Raw genomic sequence first — 25,867 nt, forward strand, 5'->3', positions numbered from 1 at the left:
GGTACTGATCAGTTTTTTTGACACGCTGTTCTTAAGGTGATCTGAAAAAGAGGAAACACATTCACCATCACCTTCAATCACTGTCATGCCAGAAGCATGCTGACATCATAGTTCAAAAGAACCTCCTAATAGCAATATGCCCACCTATCATTCAGAGTGCAGCACTGTACTTTACACTTTGTGGATTTGAGCCCATCTAACTAGACTTGTACTTTTTTTCCCTTAGTTATCTTCCACCAAGGCAGAGTGACCTGAAAAAGGAAACGCATTCGTCGTCATTCATTCATTGAGTCATTATCTTGCCAGAAGTGTATTGCCATCACAATCAGTTTACTACCCTCCTTCCCTGACTGCAGTATCCTCACCCCTCTTTCATAAATTTTACCTTGCTCACATGCCCCAAGTTGGCCTTTCAGCCAATTCTGTCAATAAATCTCATCTCTTGTTCCAATGGTTAAGTAATTCCAATTCTGTCTATAATAGTTGTTGGTGGTGAGAAACAGCTGGAAAAGCCCTCATTTCTATCCATTAAGTAGGCCTTTTAGCTTATTTTATCCACTTAAGCTTGACACTTTTGTGCCTACTTTGAAGCAGTTGCAGTGCCAGATGAATCTCCAATCCATGCTGTTTTCAGAGGAAGTTATGTGTTCTAATTGCATTCACAAGAAATAGCCAGCCAGGCCCTCATTCCTATCAGTGATGCTACCCCTAAGTCAGCCATTCCTGCTCCAAAATTTTCTAGAAAGGAAACCAACACTCTTATTGACAATTACAGCTGTATAGCCCTTGTGGCTTAGCACTTCTTTTTGATTATAATAATAATAATAATTGACAATTACAGTTCTTCATACTGCCCTTAACCCTTTCAGGGTCCAGACCCCCTGATCTGAAATATGTTGGTCTAAGAATAAAAAAAAAAAAATATTTTTCTAATTATAAAGAATCTTTTTCCAAGAATAATGACAGAAGTATGAAATTTGATGGGAAACTTGTGGAATTACACTTTTACAAAGTTAGTGGTCTCGGCAATGTTTACGCCTCAGCGATTTTGCCCAGTTTGATTCCTATTTTAAGCCAATTCCATTGTTTCGGCTATTTAGAATTTTCTGTTTTGTCAGACCATCATTTGCTCTGTTTGAGAGATGTTGACATTAATACTTAAAAAAAAAAAATCCACTATCTTACCAAACTAGACAGTTTCTTTATTGAAATTATCAACTTTTCTGTATTAATCCTTTAAAATGGTATCATTATCTTTCATGCACAAATGAACCATCCAAAAAAAAAAAAAACTAATAAAAAAGTTTTACCATTTATTTTAATTGCATCTTTATAAATTTCATTCTGTTTACTTTTATATTTTTATTTGTCAGGTAGCTTTGAAAATTAATTAGTGTGTACTAATATTTTTTTGATAGGCTAATGACAGCTTGACTGTTTAATTTTGTTTACCAAGAATTATTGCATGACATTGTTCTTCTGGGTTAACAGTTTTACAAAGCCTTGGACCACCACATCAGGCTATCAAGTTAATCTGTGTTGAGAAATTTCTAATTTTTTACTGCCTCATTTAGTGGTACTCTTCAACATTCTAATGTTTGACTAAGAACCAAGCAACTCATTTTTTGGCCTCTATATATGGGGGGGGGGAGATTTTGCCCCTCATCGGATTTTGCCACGACTTATTGATGTGGCCTTAAAATATGGTTTATAATTCAGTTATATGGTTTAATAATTCTTATTGCTGTACTGTATATTTTTAATATAGTGTTTGCAATAACAGTAAATTATTCAAAATAGCAGGACACTAGTGTTCATAGTGGCAAATTATTAAAACATTTGAAAATTAATAATGCTAGCACCCAAATAATTATGTTAGCAATTTATGTTAAAAGAAACAAATAACCAAATATTTCTTGTGCTTTGTAACTCTTAACTCAAACTTTGCCATTTTGAATTCTTGTTTCTAAGAATTCCTTTGCTGTTGAAGCAGTTACAAGAGTATTACTGTATGTTGGTACTTATTAATGCTGTGTATCACTTGATGAATTATAAGCACTAAAACAAGCATAATACAATGATATATTGATGTAATTATCATATTATTTCTTATTACAGTATTGTGGTTGGCTGTTTTTTTTTTATTTTTAACATGCCATCACTTCCATCAGTTAGTAATAACCCTATTAAAATAAATAATTTTAAATAAAATTAATAATTTGGATGAAAAGTAAAGTTTGTATACACTAGTTAATAGTATGGTTGCTGTTTATTTGAAACCCAAATATAAATAGTAAATCTCAATGAGATAAACTTTTGGTGGGTGTGGTGTTTAATATTATATGGTTTTTAACTGTTTTCTGTTTATTGGAAGCAAACAAACAATTGAAATAACAAATGTTTGCAACTGGTGTTTGTTTTATTTGCTGCATTGTCGCATCTACAGGACCATCCGTTTTATCTACTGAATTGAAGTACTGTCTGATATGAAATGAGAATCTTTATGCTATTTTGTTAGTAAATGTTTTATAATTTTTTTTTTGTAAACTTAATCACTTTTCAGTGGAGTTCAATCCTAAAAAAATATTTAATCTATCTTTAATATTAAATTTGTATTTGCATTAAACCTGAATTTTAAGGGATATGTCTTTTATGTTCACTATCAAAATTTAAAACTAAAGAAAATTAGTTTTGTTATTTTATGCATCAGTCATTACTACACTCAAGGAAACCCACAAAACATTAATAACTTTATATCCAGTTATCTAGGTAGTAGGTTGGTAGACAGCAACCGCCCAGGGAGGTACTACCGTCCTGCCAAGTGAGTGTAAAACGAAAGCCTGTAATTGTTCTACATGATGGTAGGATTGCTGGTGTCCTTTTTTCTGTCTCATAAACATGCAAGATTTCAGGTATGTCTTGCTACTTCTACTTACACTTAGGTCACACTACACATACATGTACAAGCATATATATACACACACCCCTCTGGGTTTTCTGCTATTTTCTTTCTAGTTCTTGTTCTTGTTTATTTCCTGTTATCTCCATGGGGTAGTGGAACAGAATTCTTCCTCTGTAAGCCATGTGTGTTGCAAGAGGTGACTAAAATGCTGGGAGCAGGGGGCTACTAACCCCTTCTCCTGTATAAATTACTAAATTTAAAAAGAGAAACTCTTGTTTTTCTTTTTGGGCCACCCTGCCTCGGTGGGATACGGCCGGTTTGTTGAAAGAAGAAGAAGATATCCAATTATGTACTGTGAGTGAAAGATAACCTATTACCCTCATTTCACTAATTTCCATATGCTGTACTATCACTCTGCAGAGTATAATATAGCTTTGTATACTAGCAAATCACAGAAAACTCGGTCATAACCTAGTGATACTAAGCAATGATCAAAGTATGTATTTGGAATTTCAAGTTACTGGGTAAAGAACCTCCTCTCTTGACAATGACATTTTAACTGTATTGAATTTTGTGTTATTATTTATGAAGTTAACTATAATTTTCTTAAGAGCATTTTATTTGGCTATAATTTTAGTTTACTGAGGAGAAAATTTATTATTTTTTTTTATTATTAGCACACTGGCCAATTCCCACCAAGGCAGGGTGGCCCAAAAAAGAAAAACTTTCACCATCATTCACTCCATCACTGTCTTGCAAGAAGGGTGCTTTACACTACAGTTTTTAAACTGCAACATTAACACCCCTCCTTCAGAGTGCAGGCACTGTACTTCCCATCTCCAGGACTCAAGTCCGGCCTGACGGTTTCCCTGAATCCCTTCATAAATGTTACTTTGCTCACACTCCAACAGCATGTCAAGTATTAAAAATCATTTGTCTCCATTCACTCCTATCAAACACGCTCATGCATGCCCGCTGGAAGTCCAAGCCCCTCCCACACAAAACCTCCTTTACCCCCTCCCTCCAAGTTTTCCTAGGCTGACCCCTACCCCGCCTTCCTTCCACTACAGACTGATACACTCTTGAAGTCATTCTGCTTCGCTCCATTCTCTCTACATGTCCGAACCACCTTAACAACCCTTCCTCAGCCCTCTGGACAAGAGTTTTGGCAATCCCGCACCTCCTCCTAACTTCCAAACTACGAATTCTCTGCATTATGTTCACGCCACACATTGCCCTCAGACATGACATCTCCACTGCCTCCAGCCTTCTCCTTGCTGCAACATTCATCACCCATGCTTCACAACCATATAAGAGCGTTGGTAAAACTATACTCTCATACATTCCCCTCTTTGCCTCCAAGGACAAAGTTCTTTGTCTCCACAGACTCCTAAGTGCACCGCTCACCCTTTTCCCCTCGTCAATTCTATGATTCACCTCATCTTTCATAGACCCATCCGCTGAAACGTCCACTCCCAAATATCTGAATACATTCACCTCCTCCACTCTCCCTCCAATCTGATATCCAATCTTTCATCACCTAATCTTTTTGTTATCCTCATAACCTTACTCTTTCCTGTATTCACTTTTAATTTTCTTCTTTTACATACCCTACCAAATTCATCCACCAACCTCTGCAACTTCTCTTCAGAATCTCCCAAGAGCAGTGTCATCAGCAAAGAGCAACTGTGACAACTCCCACTTTGTGTGATTCTTCATCTTTTAACTCCACGCCTCTTGCCAAGACCCTCGCATTTACTTCTCTTACAACCCCATCTGTAAATATATTAAACAACCACGGTGACATCACACATCCTTGTCTAAGGCCTACTTTTACTGGGAAATAATCTCCCTCTCTCCTACATACTCTAACTTGAGCCTCACTATCCTCGTAAAAACTCTTCACTGCTTTCAGTAACCTACCTCCTATACCATACACCTGCAACATCTGCCACATTGCCCCCCTATCCACCCTGTCATATGCTTTTTCCAAATCCATAAATGCCACAAAAGCCTCTTTAGCCTTATCTAAATACTGTTCACTTATATGTTTCACTGTAAACACCTGGTCCACACACCCCCTACCTTTCCTAAAGCCTACTTGTTCATCTGCTATCCTATTCTCCGTCTTACTTTTAATTCTTTCAATAATAACTCTACCATACACTTTACCAGGTATACTCAGCAGACTTATCCCCCTATAATTTTTGCACTCTCTTTTGTCCCCTTTGCCTTTATACAAAGGAACTATGCATGCTCTCTGCCAATCCCTAGGTACCTTACCCCCTTCCATACATTTATTAAATAATAGCACCAACCACTCCAAAACTATATCCCCACCTGCTTTTAACATTTCTATCTTTATCCCATCAATCCCAGTTGCCTTACCCCCTTTCATTTTACCTACTGCCTCACAAACTTCCCCCACACTCACAACTGGCTCTTCCTCACTCCTACAAGATGTTATTCCTCCTTGCCCTATACATGAAATCACAGCTTCCCTATCTTCATCAACATTTAACAATTCCTCAAAATATTCCCTCCATCTTCCCAATACCTCTAACTCTCCATTTAATAACTCTCCTCTCCTATTTTTAACTGACAAATCCATTTGTTCTCTAGGCTTCCTCAACTTGTTAATCTCACTCCAAAACTTTTTCTTATTTTCAACAAAATTTGTTGATAACATCTCACCCACTCTCTCATTTGCTCTCTTTTTACATTGCTTCACCACTCTCTTAACCTCTCTCTTTTTCTCCATATACTCTTCCCTCCTTGCATCACTTGTACTTTGTAAAAACTTCTCATATGCTAACTTTTCCTCCCTTACTACTCTCTTTACATCATCATTCCACCAATCGCTCCTCTTCCCTCCCGCACCCGCCTTCCTGTAACCACAAACTTCTGCTGAACACTCTTAACACTACATTTTTAAACCTACCCCATACCTCTTCGACCCCATTGCCTATGCTCTCATTAGCCCATCTATCCTCCAATAGCTGTTTATATTTTACCCTAACCGCCTCCTCTTTTAGTTTATAAACCTTCACCTCTCTCTTCTCTGATGCTTCTATTCTCCTTGTATCCCATCTACCCTTTACTCTTAGTGTAGCTACAACTAAAAAGTGATCTGATATATCTGTGGCCCCTCTATAAACATGTACATCCTGAAGTCTACTCAACAGTCTTTTATCTACTAATACATAATCCAACAAACTACTGTCATTTCGCCCTACATCATATCTTGTATACTTATTTATCCTCTTTTTCTTAAAATATGTATTACCTATAACTAAACCCCTTTCTATACAAAGTTCAATCAGAGGGCTCCCATTATCATTTACACCTGGCACTCCAAACTTACCTACCACACCCTCTCTAAAAGTTTCTCCTACTTTAGCATTCAGGTCCCTTACCACAATTACTCTCTCACTTGGTTCAAAGGTTCCTATACATTCACTTAACATCTCCCAAAATTTCTCTCTCTCTCTCCTCTACATTCCTCTCTTCTCCAGGTGCATACACGCTTATTATGATCCACTTTTTGCATCCAGCCTTTACTTTAATCCACGTAATCCTTGAATTTACACATTCATATTCTCTTTTTTCCTTCCATAACTGATCCTTCAACATTATTGCTACCCCTTCCTTAGCTCTATCTCTCTCAGATACTCCAGATTTAATCCCATTTATTTTCCCTCACTGAAACTCCCCTACCCCCTTCAGCTTTGTTTCGCTTAGGGCCAGGACATCCAACTTCTTTTCATTCATAACATCAGCAATCATCTGTTTCTTGTCATCCGCACTACATCCACGCACATTCAAGCATCCCAGTTTTATGAAGTTTTTCTTCTTCTCTTTTTTTAGAAAATGTTTACAGGAGGAGGGGTTACTAGCCCATTGCTCCTGGCATTTTAGTCGCCTCATATGACATGCATGGCTTACGGAGGAAAGATTCTTTTCCACTTCCCCATGGACAATAGACGAAATAAAGAAGAACAAGAGCTATTTAGAAAAAGGAGAAAAACCTAGATGTATGTATCTTTCTTCTTTCTTTCAACACACCGGCCGTATCCCACCGAGGCAGGGTGGCCCAAAAGAAAAAACCAAAGTTTCTCCTTTCAAATTTAGTAATATATACAGGAGAGGTGGTTGAGGTGGTTCGGACATGTAGAGAGAATGGAGCGAAACAGAATGACTTCAAGAGTGTATCAGTCTGTAGTGGAAGGAAGGCGGGGTAGGGGTCGGCCTAGGAAGGGTTGGAGGGAGGGGGTAAAGGAGGTTTTGTGTGCGAGGGGCTTGGACTTCCAGCAGGCATGCTTGAGCGTGTTTGATAGGAGTGAATGGAGACAAATGGTTTTTAATACTTGACGTGCTGTTGGAGTGTGAGCAAAGTAACATTTATGAAGGGATTCAGGGAAACCGGCAGGCCGGACTTGAGTCCTGGAGATGGGAAGTACAGTGCCTGCACTCTGAAGGAGGGGTGTTAATGTTGCAGTTTAAAAACTGTAGTGTAAAGCACCCTTCTGGCAAGACAGTGATGGAGTGAATGATGGTGAAAGTTTTTCTTTTTCGGGCCACCCTGCCTTGGTGGGAATCGGCCGGTGTGATAATAATAAAAAAAAAAAAAATACAGGAGAAGGGGGTTACTAGCCCCATGCTCCCGGCATTTTAGTCGCCTCTTACAACACGCATGGCTTACGGAGGAAGAATTCTGTTCCACTTCCCCATGGAGATAAGAGGAAATAAACAAGAACAAGAACTAGAAAGAAAATTGAAGAAAACCCAGAGGGGTATGTATATATATGCTTGTACATGTATGTGTAGTGTGACCTGAGTGTAAGTAGAAGTAGCAAGACGTACCTGAAATTTTGCATGTTCATGAGACAGAAAAAAGGACACCAGCAATCCTACCATCATGTAAAACAATTACAGGCTTTCGTGTTACACTCACTTGGCAGGACGGTAGTACCTCTCTGGGCGGTTGCTGTCTACCAACCTACTACCTAGGAGATGTATGTATGTGTATATATATATATATATATATATATATGCATGCGCGTGTCTGTGAAGTGTGACCAAAGTGTAAGTAGGAGTAGCAAGATATCCCTGTTATCTAGCGTGTTTATGAGACAGAAAGAGACACCAGCAGTCCTACCATCATGTAATTTATATATCCTACATACATATATACATACATACTTACATAACAATTATCTTTATTTGAATGAACTTGCAGGAGACATAAACAAAGTTTGAGCTGTATATTTTAATCTCTTCCTAAAATCCTTTTTGAGCAGATACAAAAGGGAAGAGAGAAAATGTATTTATAGGATATATAAATGTATGCATCTCAATATTATAATTTTAACCATTACTATTAACCATAGGGTGAAGATTATCTTTCCTTGATAATAATACTGTGCTGTGGTACAGAAGTTCTTTTAATACTGAAATGTTTAAGTGCTATGGCACAAAAACATTTTGTAAAGAACTAAAATGCTTATTTGGAATAAAATTTTATTAATATGGTGATTCAGATAACTGTAATAAGTGATACTTTCAAAACAATGGGTCTGTAATTTTTAAGATAATTGTATTTAATCATAAGAGACACATTCCTTAACAAAACAACATGGAGTTGCATTGCTGTAATTTTTGGCATTGGAGATGGTAAATTATCACACAGAAAATATTTCTAAAAGTAAATCATCATATCAACCAGTATGAAATTCAGTAGAATAAATTTTTTCTTTTGTTTGGCTTGCGTTTGCTTTGCTTGTGTGTGCTAACACTGATCTCCCCCCTCCCCCCCACTAATTCAGCTCGTCTCATAGTCCGGAAAGTGGAATCGGCCTCAGCCACAACTCCCTGCCTGGCTCTGACACCTATGATCAACCGGATGGTGGTGACGATGATAACGCAGAGTTCTATGATGCTGAACCTCTACCTATTATTGGAACATGTCGAGCACTGTACAGTTTTGAAGGTATGTACCCACTTTTTGGATGTTGTATAAACAATAAATAATTTTTGAAGTCAGTAGCTGTCTTCTGTCAAGGTTGGGTAATCTAAAGAAGAAAGCACATTCACCAATATTCATTCAATCACCATCTTTCCAGATGTGTGTTGACATCACAGCCACATTACCCTCCAATTGTAACATCCCCACCCCTCCTCCTGAGTGTAGGCACTGCCCTTCCCACCCCCAGGACTCGAGTCAGGCTAACTAGTTTATCGTGAATCCCTTAATAAGTTCTTCCTGCTTACACTCCAACAGGACTTGTCTCCTTGCACTCATATCTAACATGCTCACACAACACTGCTGGATCCTCAAGCCCCTAAAATTCAGAGCCCCTTGTACCCCTTCCCTCCAACTGTTCATGGTGACCCTTTTTCCTCCTCCTTTCCACCCCAGATTTATACACCCTCTATGTCATCCTATCCCTCTCCATCCTCTCTACATGCCTAGACAACCTCAACAACACCTCCTCAGCCTTTTATTTTCTCCAAAAAAATTAAAAATCATGGTGGAGTGATGAAGAGCATAAGTCAGAGGGCCGAGAAAATATTTTATTTTATTAACACACTGGCCGATTCCCACCAAGGCAGGGTGGCCCGAAAAAGAAAAACTTTCACCATCATTCACTCCATCACTGTCTTGCCAGAAGGGTGCTTTACACTAGAGTTTTTAAACTGCAACATTAACACGCTTCCTTCAGAGTGCAGGCACTGTACTTCCCATCTCCAGGACTCAAGTCCGGCCTGCCGGTTTCCCCGAATCCCTTCATAAATGTTACTTTGCTCACACTCCAACAGCACGTCAAGTATTAAAAACCATTTGTCTCCATTCACTCCTATTAAACAGGCTCACGCATGGCCGCTGGAAGTCCAAGCCCCTCGCACACAAGACCTCCTTTACCCCCTCCCTCCAACCTTTCCTAGGCCGACCCCTACCCCGCCTTCCTTCCACTACAGACTGATACACTCTTGAAGTCATTCTGTTTCGCTCCATTCTCTCTACATGTCCGAACCACCTCAACAACCCTTCCTCAGCCCTCTGGACAACAGTTTTGGCAATCCCGCACCTCCTCCTAACTTCCAAACTACGAATTCTCTGCATTATATTCACACTTGGAGGAAACTATGGCCACAGTGTGTACAAGAGAGGGATTCTGAAGGGTTTGGGGCTAACCCTCAGGAGCCTGTGCCAGTAGTGGAAGTTATTATGTGATTGGGTAAGTCTATGGGGTTGGGGGTTTGTGGTGAGGATGTGGAAGAGTTGGTGCAGAACGACGATCAAGAATTAACCACTGCAGACCTGCAAGAGCTTGATGTGCAACAGCAACAGATAACAGCTCAGGAATGTGCTTCAGAGCAGGAGGAAGAGAGACGGAAGAAGTTGCCTTCGTCAAGGATTAAAGAAATGTGTACAATGTTTACAAAGGTGCAAGTATTTATGGATGAATTTTATCCTGTCACAGCTGTTGCAAGCCGTATTGGCAACATGTGCAATGACACTCTTGTGTCTCATTTTAGGGAAATCCTAAGGGCACATGAGAAACAGAGCTCTCTGGACAGTTTTTTGGTGCGACAGGGGTCCAGCGACTCTCAAGCTGGTCCTAGTGGCATTAACCCTTTGGGGGTCGACAGGTCCTCTCAGAGACTTGTTCTCAGGGTCGGCCAAATTTCAAAAAAAAAAAAAAAAATAAAAATTTTTCTTATGAAAAGATAGAGAATTTTTTCCCGATCATCATGACACCAAAAGTATGAAATCTGACGGAAAACTTATGGAATTATGCTCTCGCGAAGTTAGCGGTCTTGACAGTGTTTACGCATCAGCGATTTTGCCCACTTTGAGCCCTATTTTCGGCCAATTCCAGTGTACTAGTCGACAAAAATCATAACTATTTTGCTAAAACTCCATTTTTGTCTATCGAATGAGTACAAGAAACCACTCATTTACCGATTTCAACTATCCAATAAAGTGGTCAGAATTTAGCAATTTTGCCAATTTCACACAAATTTCAAAAGATGCCAATTTCCGAATAGGGTCCAGAATAAACAAGAAAGACATTCCTGGCACTAAAATAACAAGTTCTCTGTTCGTTAGTCACATCCCCAGGCCCCTATTATATTTCTTTGGCTTTCCACTTTGAATTTTTATTCTTACAAAAAAAATAAGATTTACTGTTATGCAGACTATTGCATTAGTGTAGAAATGGTATAAATAATATCAGCGCACTTGTGAAAGAATATTAGACTCACCAGTTGATGTGTATTGGACGCTTGGCATGATTTGTTTACTTTTGAACTTTGGTAAAAATCGAACATTTCTGCTACTTTGAGCTCAATTTCAAGGTACTTTTCATTGTAAAACCAGTCAAAATCATCTCAATTTCTGTAATATGTCTTCCATTCTATAAAATGAGACCAAGAAAACTAGAATACAACAATAAATACCATACGAAAATACAGTGCAAAGTCGCTGTTTTAATCCAAAAACACGGTCAAAGTTTTTTCTCTCTCATTACGCACTGTGTGCTGCAGGATTTTTTTGATACTGCGCACACTGACCACATAGACCCCATTCTTACATATGTAAGCGCTAGAATTTAGGCGTACTAGTACGTCAAAAACCCTGGGTCGTAAGACGTACTAGTACGTCCGAAACCCCCAAAGGGTTAAAAAACCAAGAAGGGAGGTAACCCCAGAAAAGGACTTGTTACCTGAAGTCTTTATGGAAGGGGATTCCCCTTCCAAACAATAGGAAACTTGAATCTCCCCTGCTGCTGGCACATCACTCATCAACAACTCCACAGTAAAGGTAAGTGGCATTTAATTATTGTTTATTTTGCATGTACCATTTGTTGCTGTGTAGGGAAATGTATATTTCATTGTAAAAAAAAAAATATACTTTTGGGTGTCTGGAATGGATTAATTGGATTTCCATTATTTCTTATGGGGAAAATTAATTCAGTTAAAGGCTAGCTCTTTACAGTGTTTTGCCTTATGGCGTTCCGCTAGTATGGTGATTTCAAATTATGACCAAAACTCGCTATACGGCAACCTGTCTTTCTAATACAGCACGCGCCACCCGGTTTGTTTACATTCTCCGTAAGCACATCTCTCTATTATGTCTGGAAACTTTCCAAAATTTCAAGTGTTTCAAAGTTATTACATATTTTATATATTCTTCTTTCTTTCAACACACCGGCCGTATCCCACCGAGGCAGGGTGGCCCAAAAGGAAAAACAAAAGTTTCTCGTTTTACATTTAGTAATATATACAGGAGAAGGGGTTACTAGCCCCTTGCTCCCGGCATTTCAGTCGCCTCTTACAACATGCATGGCTTACGGAGGAAGAATTCTGTTCCACTTCCCCATGGAGGTAAGAGGAAATAAACAAGAACAAGAACTAGAAAGAAAATAGAAGAAAACCAGAGGGGTGTGTGTGTACATATGCTTGTACATGTATGTGTAGTGCGACCTAAGTGCAAGTAGAAGTAGCAAGATGTACCTGAAATCTTGCATGTTTATGAGACAGACAAAAGACACCAGCAATCCTACCATCATGTAAAACAATTACAGGCTTTCGTTGTACACTCACTTGGCAGGACGGTAGTACCTCCTTGGGCGGTTGCTGTTTACCAATCTACTACCTAGGATATTTTATATATGTTCTGATGATAATACTTGTGTAGCTGTACCTAAATATACTTACACACTGAACTGGTGTGTGTAGGTACACATTAAAATCACTGGGAATGTCCCTCGAGTCTTAACACAATAGTAATACTAATAGTATGTAATAATAATCACTCTTGGGCACATTAAATGTCGTATTTTACATTAATATAGACATTTTCATTAATCCATCTATGATATTTTCTACAAAATTACATAAGAAACATGTTACAGAGTATATAAACATGCTATATTTATATGCTGGGCAGAGGGAAAACATTGTTTTCTCTGGTCCAGCACCAAAGTCAACGTGTATGAATCTGCGTTTGGCCTAGTCACTCCGCTTTTGTTTACAATTCTCGGCATGAATTATTCATTACTTCTCCCTTCGGTTATGATGGCATCTAAAGGTAGTTCTTAGAAACGATTAAATTCAGTGATCAAGGTATGGCGATGGTAAAAATATAGCTCTGGACTGCAGTGTAGGTAGCTGGAAGGTGTAGCCCAGGCAGGCTACACCTACTGGCTGCCTGCAAATGAATACTACTCACCTCTCATCCAACATTAAGACTATACATATTTTAAGGTAAATAATGAGTGTACTGTATGTGTATTTTATCTCTCTGGGCTGTTTTAAATATCGTATATTAAGTTTGGGAGGGGGAGCCAGGGCTACCTATACCTGACTTCCTACAAATAAGTGCTACTCACCTTTTGCCCTACATTAATAAGACTACAAATATTTTAACCCGTTAACTGTCCAAACGTAGATCTGTGTTCTTACTGCTAGCGCTCCAAATGTAGATCTAAGTTTTATTTTTCCTGCCTCCAAATTTGGGATGATTGGCTTGAAATGCCTGGTCAGTATAGAATGGGTCTTAACACTTGGTGTGTGCAGTTTTAAAAAAATCTGGGACCACTTAGTACCTTGTGGGAGCACCAGTTCAATTGAGCACCAGCTAGAGCAAATAGCATGGCAAAGGGATTCACTGATGTTATGTTGTATTAACACTCCCTTTTTAAGAGGAAAGTGATGATGACCCTGAGTTTAGTGGCTCTGAGATGGATGTGGCCACAAGTGGTTGAGGAAATAAAAAAAGCTTGATAACCCATGTGCAACATTTGTGCAACATCCTTTCAATTTTGATACCACTGGTAGTGTTATTCTGCCAGAATGTCCTATAACCTATGGCCTAAGTAGAGAGAAACAATTCTTGAACATGTGTAATATGTGTTTGGCAGGCTGGGTGGCTGGTTGGCCAGGTGGCTGGCTGATTGACTTTGGCTGTCTCTATCTCCGTCTGTGTGTATTTATCTCTGCCTGTCTCTCAGAATCCTTGATAATAACCCATGCACAACATCCTTTCAGTTTTGATACCACTGGTAGTGTTATTCTACCAGAATGTCCTATAACCTATGCCCTAAGTAAAGAGAAATATTTCTGGAACAAGTGTAATACAGTGGACCCTTAATCAGCGATGGCATCGATTAACGATAAATCTGACTAGCGATACATTTAAACGCAAAAATTTTGCCTCAACTAGCGCTTAAAAACCTGACCAGTGCTATTCGTTCCGTACCATACGCGTCCACTTTGGCCTGAGCGCGCCTCACTTGTCCCTTGGGTGTCAGTGTTTACAAGCCAGCCAGCCACTGCAGTCGCTTCCAAACATACAACAACTGGAACATTTCATATTATCACAGCCTTTGTAGTGATTGCACCTGCAAAATAAGTCACCATGGGCCCCAAGAAAGCTTCTAGTGCCAACCCTACAGCAAAAAGGGTGAGAATTACTATGGAGATGAAGAAAGAGATCATTGCTAAGTATGAAAGTGGAGTGCATGTCTCTGAGCTGGTCAGGTTGTATAATAAACCCCAATCAACCATCGCTACTATTGTGGGTAAGAAAACGGCAATCAAGGAAGCTGTTCTTGCCAAAGGTGCAGCTGCTGCTGCACCACAGTCAGCTGTTGTTGTTGCTGCACCACCATCAGCTGTATTACTCGAAGATGTGGAGAGAGTGTTGTTGGTGTGGCTTAACATGAAACAATTACCGAGAAACGATTAACCCCGGAGGGTTAGCCACCCAGGATAACCCAAGAAAGTCAGTGCATCATCGAGGACTGTAACTTATTTCCATTGGGGGTCCTTAATCTTGCCCCCCAGGATGCGACCCACAACAGTTGACTAACACCCAGGTGAACAGGAAAAAATTCCTGGAACTAGTGCTCATATTGGTGAGGTTAGTGGGGAGGATGTGGAAAAGTTGGTGGAGGAGGACAATGAAGAACAAACCACTAATGAGCTGCTAGATCATCTTCAACAGTAAGAGGCCACACCTGAGGAAACTGCTTCGGAGGGGAGAGAGAAATTGAAGAAGTTGCCTACTTCAAAGATTAAGGAAATGTGTGCAATGTGGCTTAAAGTGCAAACCTTTTTTGATGAAAATCACCCTCACACAGCTATTGCAAGCCGTGCTGGTGACTATTACACTGACAATGTTGTGAAACACTTTAGGATAAAGGAACAAGAGGTACAGGCCTCTATGGACAGATATGTTGTGCGACAGAAGTCCAGTGACTCTGAAGCTGGTCCTAGTGGCATTAAAAGAACAAGGGAAGTAACCCCAGAAAAAGACTTGCTGCCTCAAGTGCTAATGGAAGGGGATTCCCCTTCTAAACACTAACAAGATCAACGGTCTCCCCTCCTCCCATCCCATCAATCATCACCAGATCTTCAATAAAGGTAAGTGTCATGTAACTATGCATGTCTTCTTCAGTTTGTGTGTATTAAAATTAACATTTCATGTGGTAAAAATTTTTTTTTTCAATACTTTGGGGTGTCTTGCACGGATTAATTTAATTTCCATTATTTCTTATGGGGAAAATTAACTTGACTAACGATTATTTTGATTAACGATGAGCTCTCAGGAACGGATTAATATCGCTGGTTGAGGGTCCACTGTATGTGTTTTGCAGGCTGGCCAGGTGGCTGGCTGATTGACTTTGGCTGTCTGTATCTATCTCTGCCTATCTCTATCTCACAGGTAAACGTATAGTTACCATACATAGTGTAAATTACCTAGGATAACTTAAAAAATCCAGACAGAGTGCTATATAGTACTTGTAGATATAAAGCATAATAAGCATGACTGGCAAGTAATACGCATTTTTCACTCGTTCAGGAATCAGACGTGACTCTGCATCGTGTGTAATACCTGTTAGTTCATGAGTGGCTCTTTGAGACAGAGACAAGCGGACAGAGAAACAGGAAGACACACACACAGGCAGACAGATAAGCAGAGACAGCTAGACAGACAGATAGACATGTGTATATGTAACAGTGAAAACAAACAAAGCCAAGGCAGTGCACGATCAGCAAATATCTCTGCTGCATTGTCAGCAATGGAGTGACACTCATCGTACACCATGATTCAAGGAGTTTCATATATACTCCAGCATGTCTAAAACATTACTGGGACCTATAAATACTTTCTATATATTTATAGACAATAATAGGTGACCAAGGCAGGTGAAAATGTTCATCTGTCAGTGTGTTTGTGACTATTTGAGTACTATTTTAGTACCTAATATTAGTGTCAGAACAAACATTGGCTATGAAATCACAAGAACTACTACAAATTATAATTATCAAACATAAAAATTTTATAAATTAAAAATAAAATGAGAAAAAAAGGTATGTTGGCAACACTTCTGCAAGTGGCAGGACTCCATGTTGCCATCAGGTGAGCATCCAGCGCCAACTTCGCGGTCTTTTATCTCGGTAAGTACTGGCCCTGAATTTTTTTTTTTTGGTCTTATTACACACAGAAAATTGCCCTCTTCAATTAACCCTTTGACTGTTTCAGGCCCCTCTCTGAAACTGTCATTCTATGTCGCCAAATATTCAAAAAAAAAAAAAATTATTTTTTCTTATGAAAATGTTAAGATTATTTTTCTGAGTGTTTTAGTCCAAAAAAAAAATTTTTGCCATCGGTACTTACCGAGATATAGAGCCGTGAAGTTTGCAGAAAATGAGCCGCGTATGGCAACAGCGGCGACTGCCGCTCACCCGGTAAACTTTAGTTTACTTGTAATTGAAGGTTTTTTGTTTTTTTCACTATTTTATTTTTTCACATAACTTATGTGGCCTATGAGACCAAAGTAAGGTGCAATGTATATATATACACTCGTTGTATACAACACAATAAGCACACAAACATAATTATCAATATATTGTTTACAAAACTTGTTTACAAAAACAAACAAACATCATCATCATCATCATCATCATCTTCATCATCTTCTTCATCTTCTTCATCATCATCTTCATCATCTTCTTCTTCCTCTTCTTCTTCCTCTTCTTCTTCCTCTTCTTCTTCCTCTTCTTCCTCTTCTTCTTCCTCTTCTTCTTCCTCCTCTTCTTCCTCCTCTTCTTCCTCCTCTTCTTCCTCCTCTTCTTCCTCCTCTTCTTCCTCCTCTTCTTCCTCTTCTTCTTCCTCTTCTTCTTCGTCCTCTTCTTCCTCTTCTTCCTCTTCTTCTTCCTCTTCTTCCTCTTCTTCTTCCTCTTCTTCTTCCTCTTCTTCCTCTTCCTCTTCCTCTTCCTCTTCCTCCTCTTCTTCCTCCTCCTCTTCTTCCTCCTCTTCTTCCTCCTCTTCTTCCTCCTCCTCTTCCTCCTCTTCTTCCTCCTCTTCTTCCTCTTCTTCCTCCTTGTCTTGTGTGGGAGTGTGTGGCTTATAATTGTTTGAGTCAGAAGTCAGCAGCTGTCAAAGTGACATATTGTCTCATTAGTCACTACCCCTACGGCCTGTCAAAACAATGGGGTCGGATGCTGCTTCCCCTCCTCCATTCTATCTAATTATCTTTCTCCCTCATTCTATATCTTTCAATCTGTCTCTCTTTCTATCTGTCTGCCTATCTCTGTCTCACAGGTACACATAAATACAAGTATACATAGTGTAAATTACCTAGGATAACCCAAGAAATCCAGACAAAGTGCTATACTCTGCTTGAAGATGTGAGTAAACGTGATGACACAGTCTTGTGGCTCTCTCTGAGACAGAGAGCTAGATGGACAGACAGGGAGCTTGACAGACAGACAAATAGACAGACAGACAAATGTTTGTGTACCAGCAAAAACAAAGGGAGGGCGATGGTCATGTAATATTACCCTCCTTTACGCTCATCAAAGTCAGCTCTTATCAGATGTTATCTCCCCTTATCTTGTCACTGTCATGGGGTGGACTTTTTTTTTTCTTGCTTCAAGGGAACAATATTATTACATCTTCTTCTTCCTCCTCCTCCTCCTCTTCTCCTCCTCCTCCTCTTCTCCTCCTCCTCCTCCTTCCCTCCTCCTCCTCCTCCTCCTCCTCCTCCTCCTCCATTGCTTTTGGTCTCAAACTCCTCCAAATCATGAAATTGATCTTCACTGACACTTCCATCTGTGTTAGAGCATCACTTGGGAAGAGAAGAGTCCCAGATTTGCTGGGGAATCACATATTTCTTACCGCTAGACATGCTGAAAAAGGACAACTGAAATGGCATTCCCACAATGCACCACTGGCTCCCCGATTTTTTTTATATGGTGCACACTGACCATGGAGACCCATTCTCTCACATGTGGGCCTACCAGCTTTCTCCTGCTTGATTTGAAGCTGCTAGAATTTATGCGTATAAATACGTCAGAAACATTGGCTCGTAAGACGTATTTATACGTCGGAAACAGTCAAAGGGTTAAAAAAAAAAGATATTTTTTTTTTTCAAAATACAGTGGACCCCCGCATAACGATGGCATCACATAGCGATTATTTCGCATACCGCTTACTTTAATTGCAAAAATTTTGCCTCACATACCGCTTAAAAACCCGCTTACCGATTTTCTTCCGAAACGCGCTCACATGTTCCGCCGGTGGCATTGTTTACCAGCCAGCCTCCGCGGTAACATCCAAGCATACAATCGGAATATTTCGTATTATTACAGTGTTTTCGGTGCTGTTTCTGGAAAATAAGTGACCATGGGCCCCAAGAAAGCTTCTAGTGCCAACCCTGTGGTAAAAAGGGTGAGAATTAGTATGGAAATTAAGAAAGATTTTGAAGGGTTTGGGGCTAACCCTGAGAAGCCTATGCCAGTTGTGGAATCCATTGTGCCTACTTCAAAAATTAAGGAAATGTGTGCACAGTGGGTTGAACTGCAAACCTTTATGGATGAAAATCACCCTGACACAGCTGTTGCAAGCCGTGCTGGTGACTATTTCAATGACAATGTTGTGGCCCATTTTAGACAAATCGTAAAGGAACGGGAGGTACAGAGCTCTATGGACAGATTTGTTGTGCGACAGAGGTCCAGTGACTCTCAAGCTGGTCCTAGTGGCATTAAAAGAAGAAGGGAAGTAACCCCGGAAAAGGACTTGCTACCTCAAGTCCTAATGGAAGGGGATTCCCCTTCTAAACAGTAAGAAGATAATGCTCTCCCCTCCTCCCATCCCATCAATCATCACCAGATCTTCAATAAAAGTAAGTGTCATGTAAGTGTGCATGCCTTTTTCAGTTTGTGTGTATTAAAATTAACATTTCATGTGGTAAAAAAAATTTTTTTTCATACTTTTGGGTGTCTTGCACGGATTAATTTTATTTCCATTATTTCTTATGGGGAAAATTCATTCACATAACGATTATTTCGCATAACAATTACCCCTCTTGCACGGATTAAAATCGTTAACCGGGGGTCCACTGTATTCGGAGTGCTGGGCGAGAGAACGTAGATCTACATTTGGACAGTTAAGGGGTTAATGTAAGTAATAAATATACTATGTATGTATTTTACTTTTTGTTGTGTTTTTTAACGCCTAGTTTTATTACTAACTTAATGTAAGTTAGTGTAAATTTGTTGTCTAGCATTTATATGCATATATAAATGGAAAAAATGGCGTTCTGCTTTCCGGTGATAGCCTGGAATCTAACCTGCCATATAAGTGGGGCCCTACTGTACTGTTAAATGCTCAGTTTTTACTAAAATTTGTACTGCATTATGTAACTTTATAGTGTACAGTATATGCAGTGTGTACTACATTTATACACATATATTAAATATATTTCTATATTGTTAGTCATAGCTTAAGATGGCCTCAAATGCTATGCATAACAATAAGTTTTCCTTTGAAAGAAATATACATTGTTAACCTTCTAATGCCTCTTCAAGGGGGGCTCCTTGGCGTGGTGAAGAGGCTCTTGGTCTGAGGAATTAGACCTGTCAGTCTACTTCCTCAGACCGAACCTAATTATCCCCCAATCCCCCGTTCCCTATCCCATCCTCCCCTTTTTCCTTTCCTCCTCCTCCTCTCCACCCCTCCCTTTTGCCCTTCCTTTTTGGCCTTTGTTTTTTTTTTTTTTTTTTTACCCACAGGCACGCTAGTTCCTAGGTAGGGGAAAGGGTACCGGGGTCCATCCCATTCCGTTGAGGTTCTTGGCGGTGGCGTAGTTTGCCGTGGAATCTGGATTGCCTGGGGATGTCCTGATTCCTCTCCGGTATCCCGGAGGGTGGCTTTGGGTGTCTCTCGGGCGACAGGTGTATCTCTGGAAGCCACCTTTCGGATTCCGGGGGTGGTGGCCGAAGGAGGTATGCTTTGTGGTGGATTTCCGGTCGCCCTCTCTTTTGTCCACCGAGGTAGCTCGGCAGATGTGAGGTTGCTATCCCGGATTGCCGGTTTACTGGCATGATGGTTAGGGTATGGCACAGGTTCCATGCTGCATCTGCGCTACTTGCTGTGCTGAGGTCCTCTTGGGCGCGGAGGGAGATTTCTGGCCCTTTCATTCCTCCTAGGAACTATCCCTCCCCGGTCCCCCCTTTTTTTATTCTTTTTTTTATTTTTATTTTCTTTTCTTCTTTCCTTTTTTTTCTTAAAAACAAAAAGAAAGAAGTAACCTAACCATGGCAGCCCTAGTCCATGAACCTGCTACCCTCGGGCCCCTTCTTGATACCGCACCCTGTTCTGACCCCGCCTCGTCTTTGCACCACTCTTCGGGTACCTCTCGCCGGTGCTGTTTCCTCACCCGCTTCAGGTACTGAGGCCTCGACTGACTCCTTCGATTTATCTGACCTTCGCTCTCCTCTGACTATGCTTCCGGCCTCTCCCTCTACGGTGCGGCAATTTTCGAATCGCCGGCCCGTTCCACGTCGGACCAACTCTGGTCCCACGCCTAAACGCCAACGACAGTTACCTGCTGATGATACTTCTCCACCTTCTCGTGCTTCTCGGAAAAGATCGACACGTCCTTCACTACCTTTCCATGCTCAGTTTCAGACTGCACGATGGACTAAATTCCTCACTTTACGACCGACTTCCTCTACTGCCTATCTTTCTGACCACAGTATTGGCAAGGCACTCCTATGCCATGTTGGTAAAGATATTTCTTTTCATGCTCTTAAGAGCGGTATGCACATTGTCACCGTACAGAATGCTACCCAGGCTCATGAGCTTTCTCGTCTTTCCCATATCGATACTGTTCCTGTAACTATTGAAAAGCACCATTCCCTCAATTCTTGTAGTGGTACCGTCATTCTGCCCCATACCATAGTTCAACAAAATTTCCAGACATGTGGCACTGACATTCTTGAACAGCTGGAACTCCAAGATCTCCCAATCCTCAAGGTAGACACTTACGTTCTTCCTGCCCGCGGGTGGAGACGATACCCTAGCAATGTGGCTCGTTTAACTTTTGACAGCCGTGAACTCCCATCCTCAGTTTATGTAGCAGGACATCGGTTACAAGTTCGAAAGGTGATCCCTACACCGCAACAGTGTAGAAATTGCTGGCGATTTGGCCATCAAGCGAAATATTGCAGATCTATCGCCGAATGCCCAGTCTGTGGTGCCGATGACCATTCTAATACGTCTTGCAATCGACCTCCCTCTTGCCTTAATTGTCATGAGGCTCACCCTTCGTACTCTCGCCGTTGTCAAGTCTACTTAAACGAGCGGGAAATCCGTTACCTCAAAGAGGCAGAAGGTCTCCCTTATGCCATGGCAGTTTCTCATCTCCGCCTCCAAGTGAGACTACCTCGTGTTTCTTATTCCCGTGTTTCAAAACGTCCCCCCCACTTCTGGTATCCCATCTTCTGCACCCACCTCTGTGGTTACCTCTCCCATAGTCACTCCTGTAGCTAATTCTTTTGCTGTCCTCGGCTCAGACGTCCCTACTTCAACGTCTCAGTCTGATCTCGCTTCTTCGTGTTCTCTCTCACAAGCCTCAGTAGTGACGAGATCTCGTATGACACCTCCTCCCAATCGTCCCTCTACTTCTCAAAAGTCAAAAAAAGGTCCGTTAACACCTCCTGCCCATCTTCCACCTCCTCATTTTCCCTTCCCTGTCTCTGTACCTGGTTCTCCCCCTCTCACTGGCTCTGTTACAAGTGTAGAGGTTCACCCTCCTCCTTGTACTGTACCTTCCTCCCATGTTCCCTCCCAAGTTTCTTCCTCTTCTGCCACCTCCCAGGTTTCTGCCTCTTCTGTCCCCTTCCACGCTTCTCCAGTTCCCTCCACCCTTTCGCCCCCCCCCTACCATGGTACAGTCTATTACAGTTCCAATCTTTACTCATCCTCTCCCTACCATTTCCAGTATTGTCTCCCATACGACGCCTTTGAATTCTGAAACACTTGAAGCAATCTCTGAATATATTGCAGAGACCAAACCATCAATGGACACTGATCCACCCTCCGCTCCTTCTCTCTCCTCTACTCCATCTGCGCAACTCCTTTCTTCACAGCGCACCGTTCCTTCGCTGCTTGAACGTTTTCCACTGCCTCCGCATGTGGACTTTTCTGACCCCTCTAGTCCGTAGGAACCCTTACCTGCGGATTTCAGGTATCTTTATCATTGCCAATCATGGCCTATTTACAATGGAATATACGTGGCCTCAGGGGTAATCGGGGTGAGCTTCAGATGTTACTCTCCCAGTTTTCCCCTGTTGGTGTTTGCTTACAGGAACCAAAATTACACTCTGCTGTTATCTCTCCCATCTCAGGCTATAATTTATTGTATTCTTCAGATCCTTTTCCTGATGGGACCTTTAATGAAAGTGCCCTTCTTCTACGCACTGATATTCCGTACCATCAGCTATTTGTTCGTACTTCGCTGCATTACACAGCAGCCCGTATCCACTTGCATAGGTGGTATACGCTCTGTTCTTTATATCTCTCTCCTTCTCGGGCATTATCTATTCCGGATATTGCCTTTCTTGTTTCGTCATTACCACCACCGATTCTGTTACTTGGTGATTTTAATGCCCACCATTTCCTCTGGGGGGGGGTCTCACTGTGATTCCCGTGGCATTCAGTTAGAGGCTTTTCTTGCCACCCACCCCCTCCATGTTTTAAATACAGGTACTCACACCCATTTTGATCCTCGGACTCACACTCTCTCTTGCATCGATCTCTCAGTCTGCTCTTCCTCCGCCGCATTAGACTTCACTTGGTCTGTTCTTCCAGACTTACATGACAGCGATCATTTCCCAATCATTCTTACTTCCCCTTCATATTCACCACCTCTTTGCATCCCACGCTGGCAATTTGATCAGGCAAATTGGAACCTTTACTCACACCTAACTGTTTTTAGAGAGGTTCCTTCTTCGTCCTCCATCGATGAGCTTTTACACCTCTTCTCGTCCTCCGTTTTAACTGCAGCTTCTCATTCTATACCCCAAACTTCGGGCAGGCATTCTCAGAAATACGTGCCTTGGTGGTCTCCTGCTTGTGCTCGTGCAGTACATTTGAAACGCGCTGCATGGGGCAGGTACCGGTAAAATAGAACCACAGAGAGACTTCTTGATTTTAAGCAGAAGCGTGCGATCGCTCGCCGTGTCATCCGTGACGCTAAATGCACTTGCTGGCGAGATTATGTCTCCACCATCACCTCTGCTTCCTCTATGAGTGCAGTCTGGAAAAAAGTACGAAAACTGAGTGGTAAATATTCTCCTGACCCGGCTCCTGTTCTGCGGGTTGCCGGTGTTGATATAGCAAACCCACTAGATGTTGCCAATGAAATTGGCAATCATCTGGTCTGTATTTCTCAGGGACTCCATCTATGCCCCTCATTTCTTTCCTCAAAGTCTGCCAGAGAGTTAGCACCCTTGGACTTTTCTTCTCTCAGAGAAGAACAGTATAATGTGCCTTTTACACTTCAAGAACTGTAGGCAACACTCTCAGCTTGCCGATCATGGGCAGCTGGGCCCGACGATATTCATATTCGTATGCTACAACATTTACATCAGTCAGCCCTTGCAGTCCTATTACGCCTTTACAATCTTATTTGGTCACAAGGAGTTCTTCCACAGCTGTGGAAATCCTCCATTGTTCTCCCTTTCCACAAACCAGGCACTACGGGACATGAAACCTCCCACTATCGTCCCATTGCTCTTACCAGTGCAGTTTGCAAAGTGATGGAACGCCTAGTAAATAGACGTTTAGTGTGGTATTTAGAGACACACAACAGTCTCTCCACTTGTCAATATGGCTTTTGTAAGGGACGTTCTACCATAGACCCCTTACTACGCTTGGATACGTATGTTCGTAATGCCTTTGCGAATAACCACTCAGTTATTGCCATATTTTTTGACCTTGAGAAGGCATATGACACAACTTGGAGGTATAATATTTTAGCCCAAGCCCACTCCTTAGGCCTTCGAGGCAATCTACCATCCTTCCTTAAGAACTTTTTAACTGACAGGCATTTCCGTGTTCGGGTTAATAATGTGCTCTCCCCGGACTTTATCCAAGCTGAAGGTGTCCCCCAGGGATGTGTTCTGAGCACAACACTTTTTCTCCTTGCTATTAATGATTTGGCCTCTAGTCTTCCATCAAATATTTGGTCATCACTCTATGATGATGACTTCGCTATTGCCTGTGCAGGCGCTGACTGTCACCTTATTACAGTTTCTCTCCAGCATGCAGTCGACCGTGTTTCCAATTGGGCCACCACACGTGGGTTTAAATTTTCCAGCACTAAAACCCACCAAATTACTTTCACTAGACGCTCTGTCATCTCCGATCATCCTTTGTACCTCTATGGCTCCCGTATCCCTGAACGTGATACAGTCAAGTTTCTGGGCCGCCTCTTTGATCGTAGGTTATCCTGGAAACCTCACATTACCTCTCTGAAGGCAACTTGTCACAGCCGGCTGAACCTTCTTAAAACCCTTGCTCATCTTTCATGGGGAGCTGATCGTCGAACCCTCCTTCGCCTACATTCCACCCTTATTTTATCGAAACTTGATTATGGTGACCAGATCTATTCAGCGGCATCTCCTGCTACTCTCTCTAGCCTTAACCCCATTCATCACCAAGGATTACGTTTATGCCTTGGTGCTTTTCGCTCTTCCCCTGTCGAGAGCCTCTATGCAGAAACGAACGTTCCATCCTTATCCGATCGCCGTGATGCCCATTGCCTTCGCTACTATGTACGCTCTCATGATCTCCGCAATCCTTCCATTTATAGAATGGTCACTGATATTAGTAGACATTCTTTATTTGTTCGCCGCCCCTGTTTACTCCGTCCCTTCTCTCTTCACCTTCATTTGCTCTTGTCTTCTCTTCAATTACCACCTTTCTATGTACATGTAGCATCTCACTTTTCCCTACCCCCCTGGGAAGTTCCAGCTGTTCGAGTCTGTTCTTTCTCTCTCCCTTGCTCGAAAGCCCAACTGTCTACGGTTGCTTCCCGCTCTCTTTTTCTTGACCACTTTCACTCTCGTTCTCATGCCATTGCTGTGTACACAGATGGCTCTAAGTCTTCTGACGGCGTAGGATTCACAGCAGTGTTTCTGGACAGCGTCGTACAAGGGCATTTACTATCGTCGGCTAGTATTTTTACTGCTGAATTGTATGCCATCCTTACAGCACTTATCTGTATTGCATCTATGCCTGTGTCATCATTTGTGGTTGTCTCAGACTCCCTTAGTGCTTTACAGGCTATACAGAAATTTGATACACCTCACCCCTTAGTCCTCCGTATCCAACTTTGGCTACACTGCATCTTTACCAAGCATAAAGATATTGTTTTTTGTTGGGTCCCTGGTCATGTTGACGTACAGGGCAATGAACAGGCAGACACTGCTGTGGGGTCAGCAGTACATGACCTACCAGTTTCGTGTAGAGGTATTCCATTTACGGACTACTTTGCTGCAATATCTTCCCAACTTCACACCCGTTGGCAACAACGTTGGTCTACTGTGCTCGGCAACAAACTTCAATCTATTAAACCGAGTATAGGTTACTGGCCGTCTTCT

The 25,867-nt window shown here is 41.4% G+C and overlaps 1 protein-coding gene and 1 long non-coding RNA gene across 10 annotated transcripts in view; one reads left to right on the plus strand and one right to left on the minus strand.

Annotated features, from left to right (window-relative positions):
• Positions 1 to 25,867, plus strand: part of Cip4 (formin-binding protein 1-like Cip4) — a 625,492-nt gene that overhangs the window by 593,625 nt on the left and 6,000 nt on the right. For 6 of the 9 annotated variants that reach the window (XM_070087374.1, XM_070087380.1, XM_070087376.1 and 3 more), the window contains one exon: positions 8,728 to 8,891. In XM_070087374.1, coding sequence (XP_069943475.1) covers positions 8,728 to 8,891 — 164 coding nt within the window. The remainder of the gene's footprint in view (positions 1 to 8,727; positions 8,892 to 25,867) is intronic. The other 3 variants (XM_070087375.1, XM_070087381.1, XM_070087377.1) reach the window with 1 other exon arrangement.
• Positions 1 to 25,867, minus strand: part of LOC128689021 (uncharacterized) — a 238,706-nt gene that overhangs the window by 141,827 nt on the left and 71,012 nt on the right. The window lies entirely within an intron of this gene.

This window comes from Cherax quadricarinatus, chromosome 21, assembly GCF_038502225.1.
Source record: "Cherax quadricarinatus isolate ZL_2023a chromosome 21, ASM3850222v1, whole genome shotgun sequence".
NCBI classification, from domain to species: Eukaryota; Metazoa; Arthropoda; class Malacostraca; order Decapoda; family Parastacidae; genus Cherax; species Cherax quadricarinatus.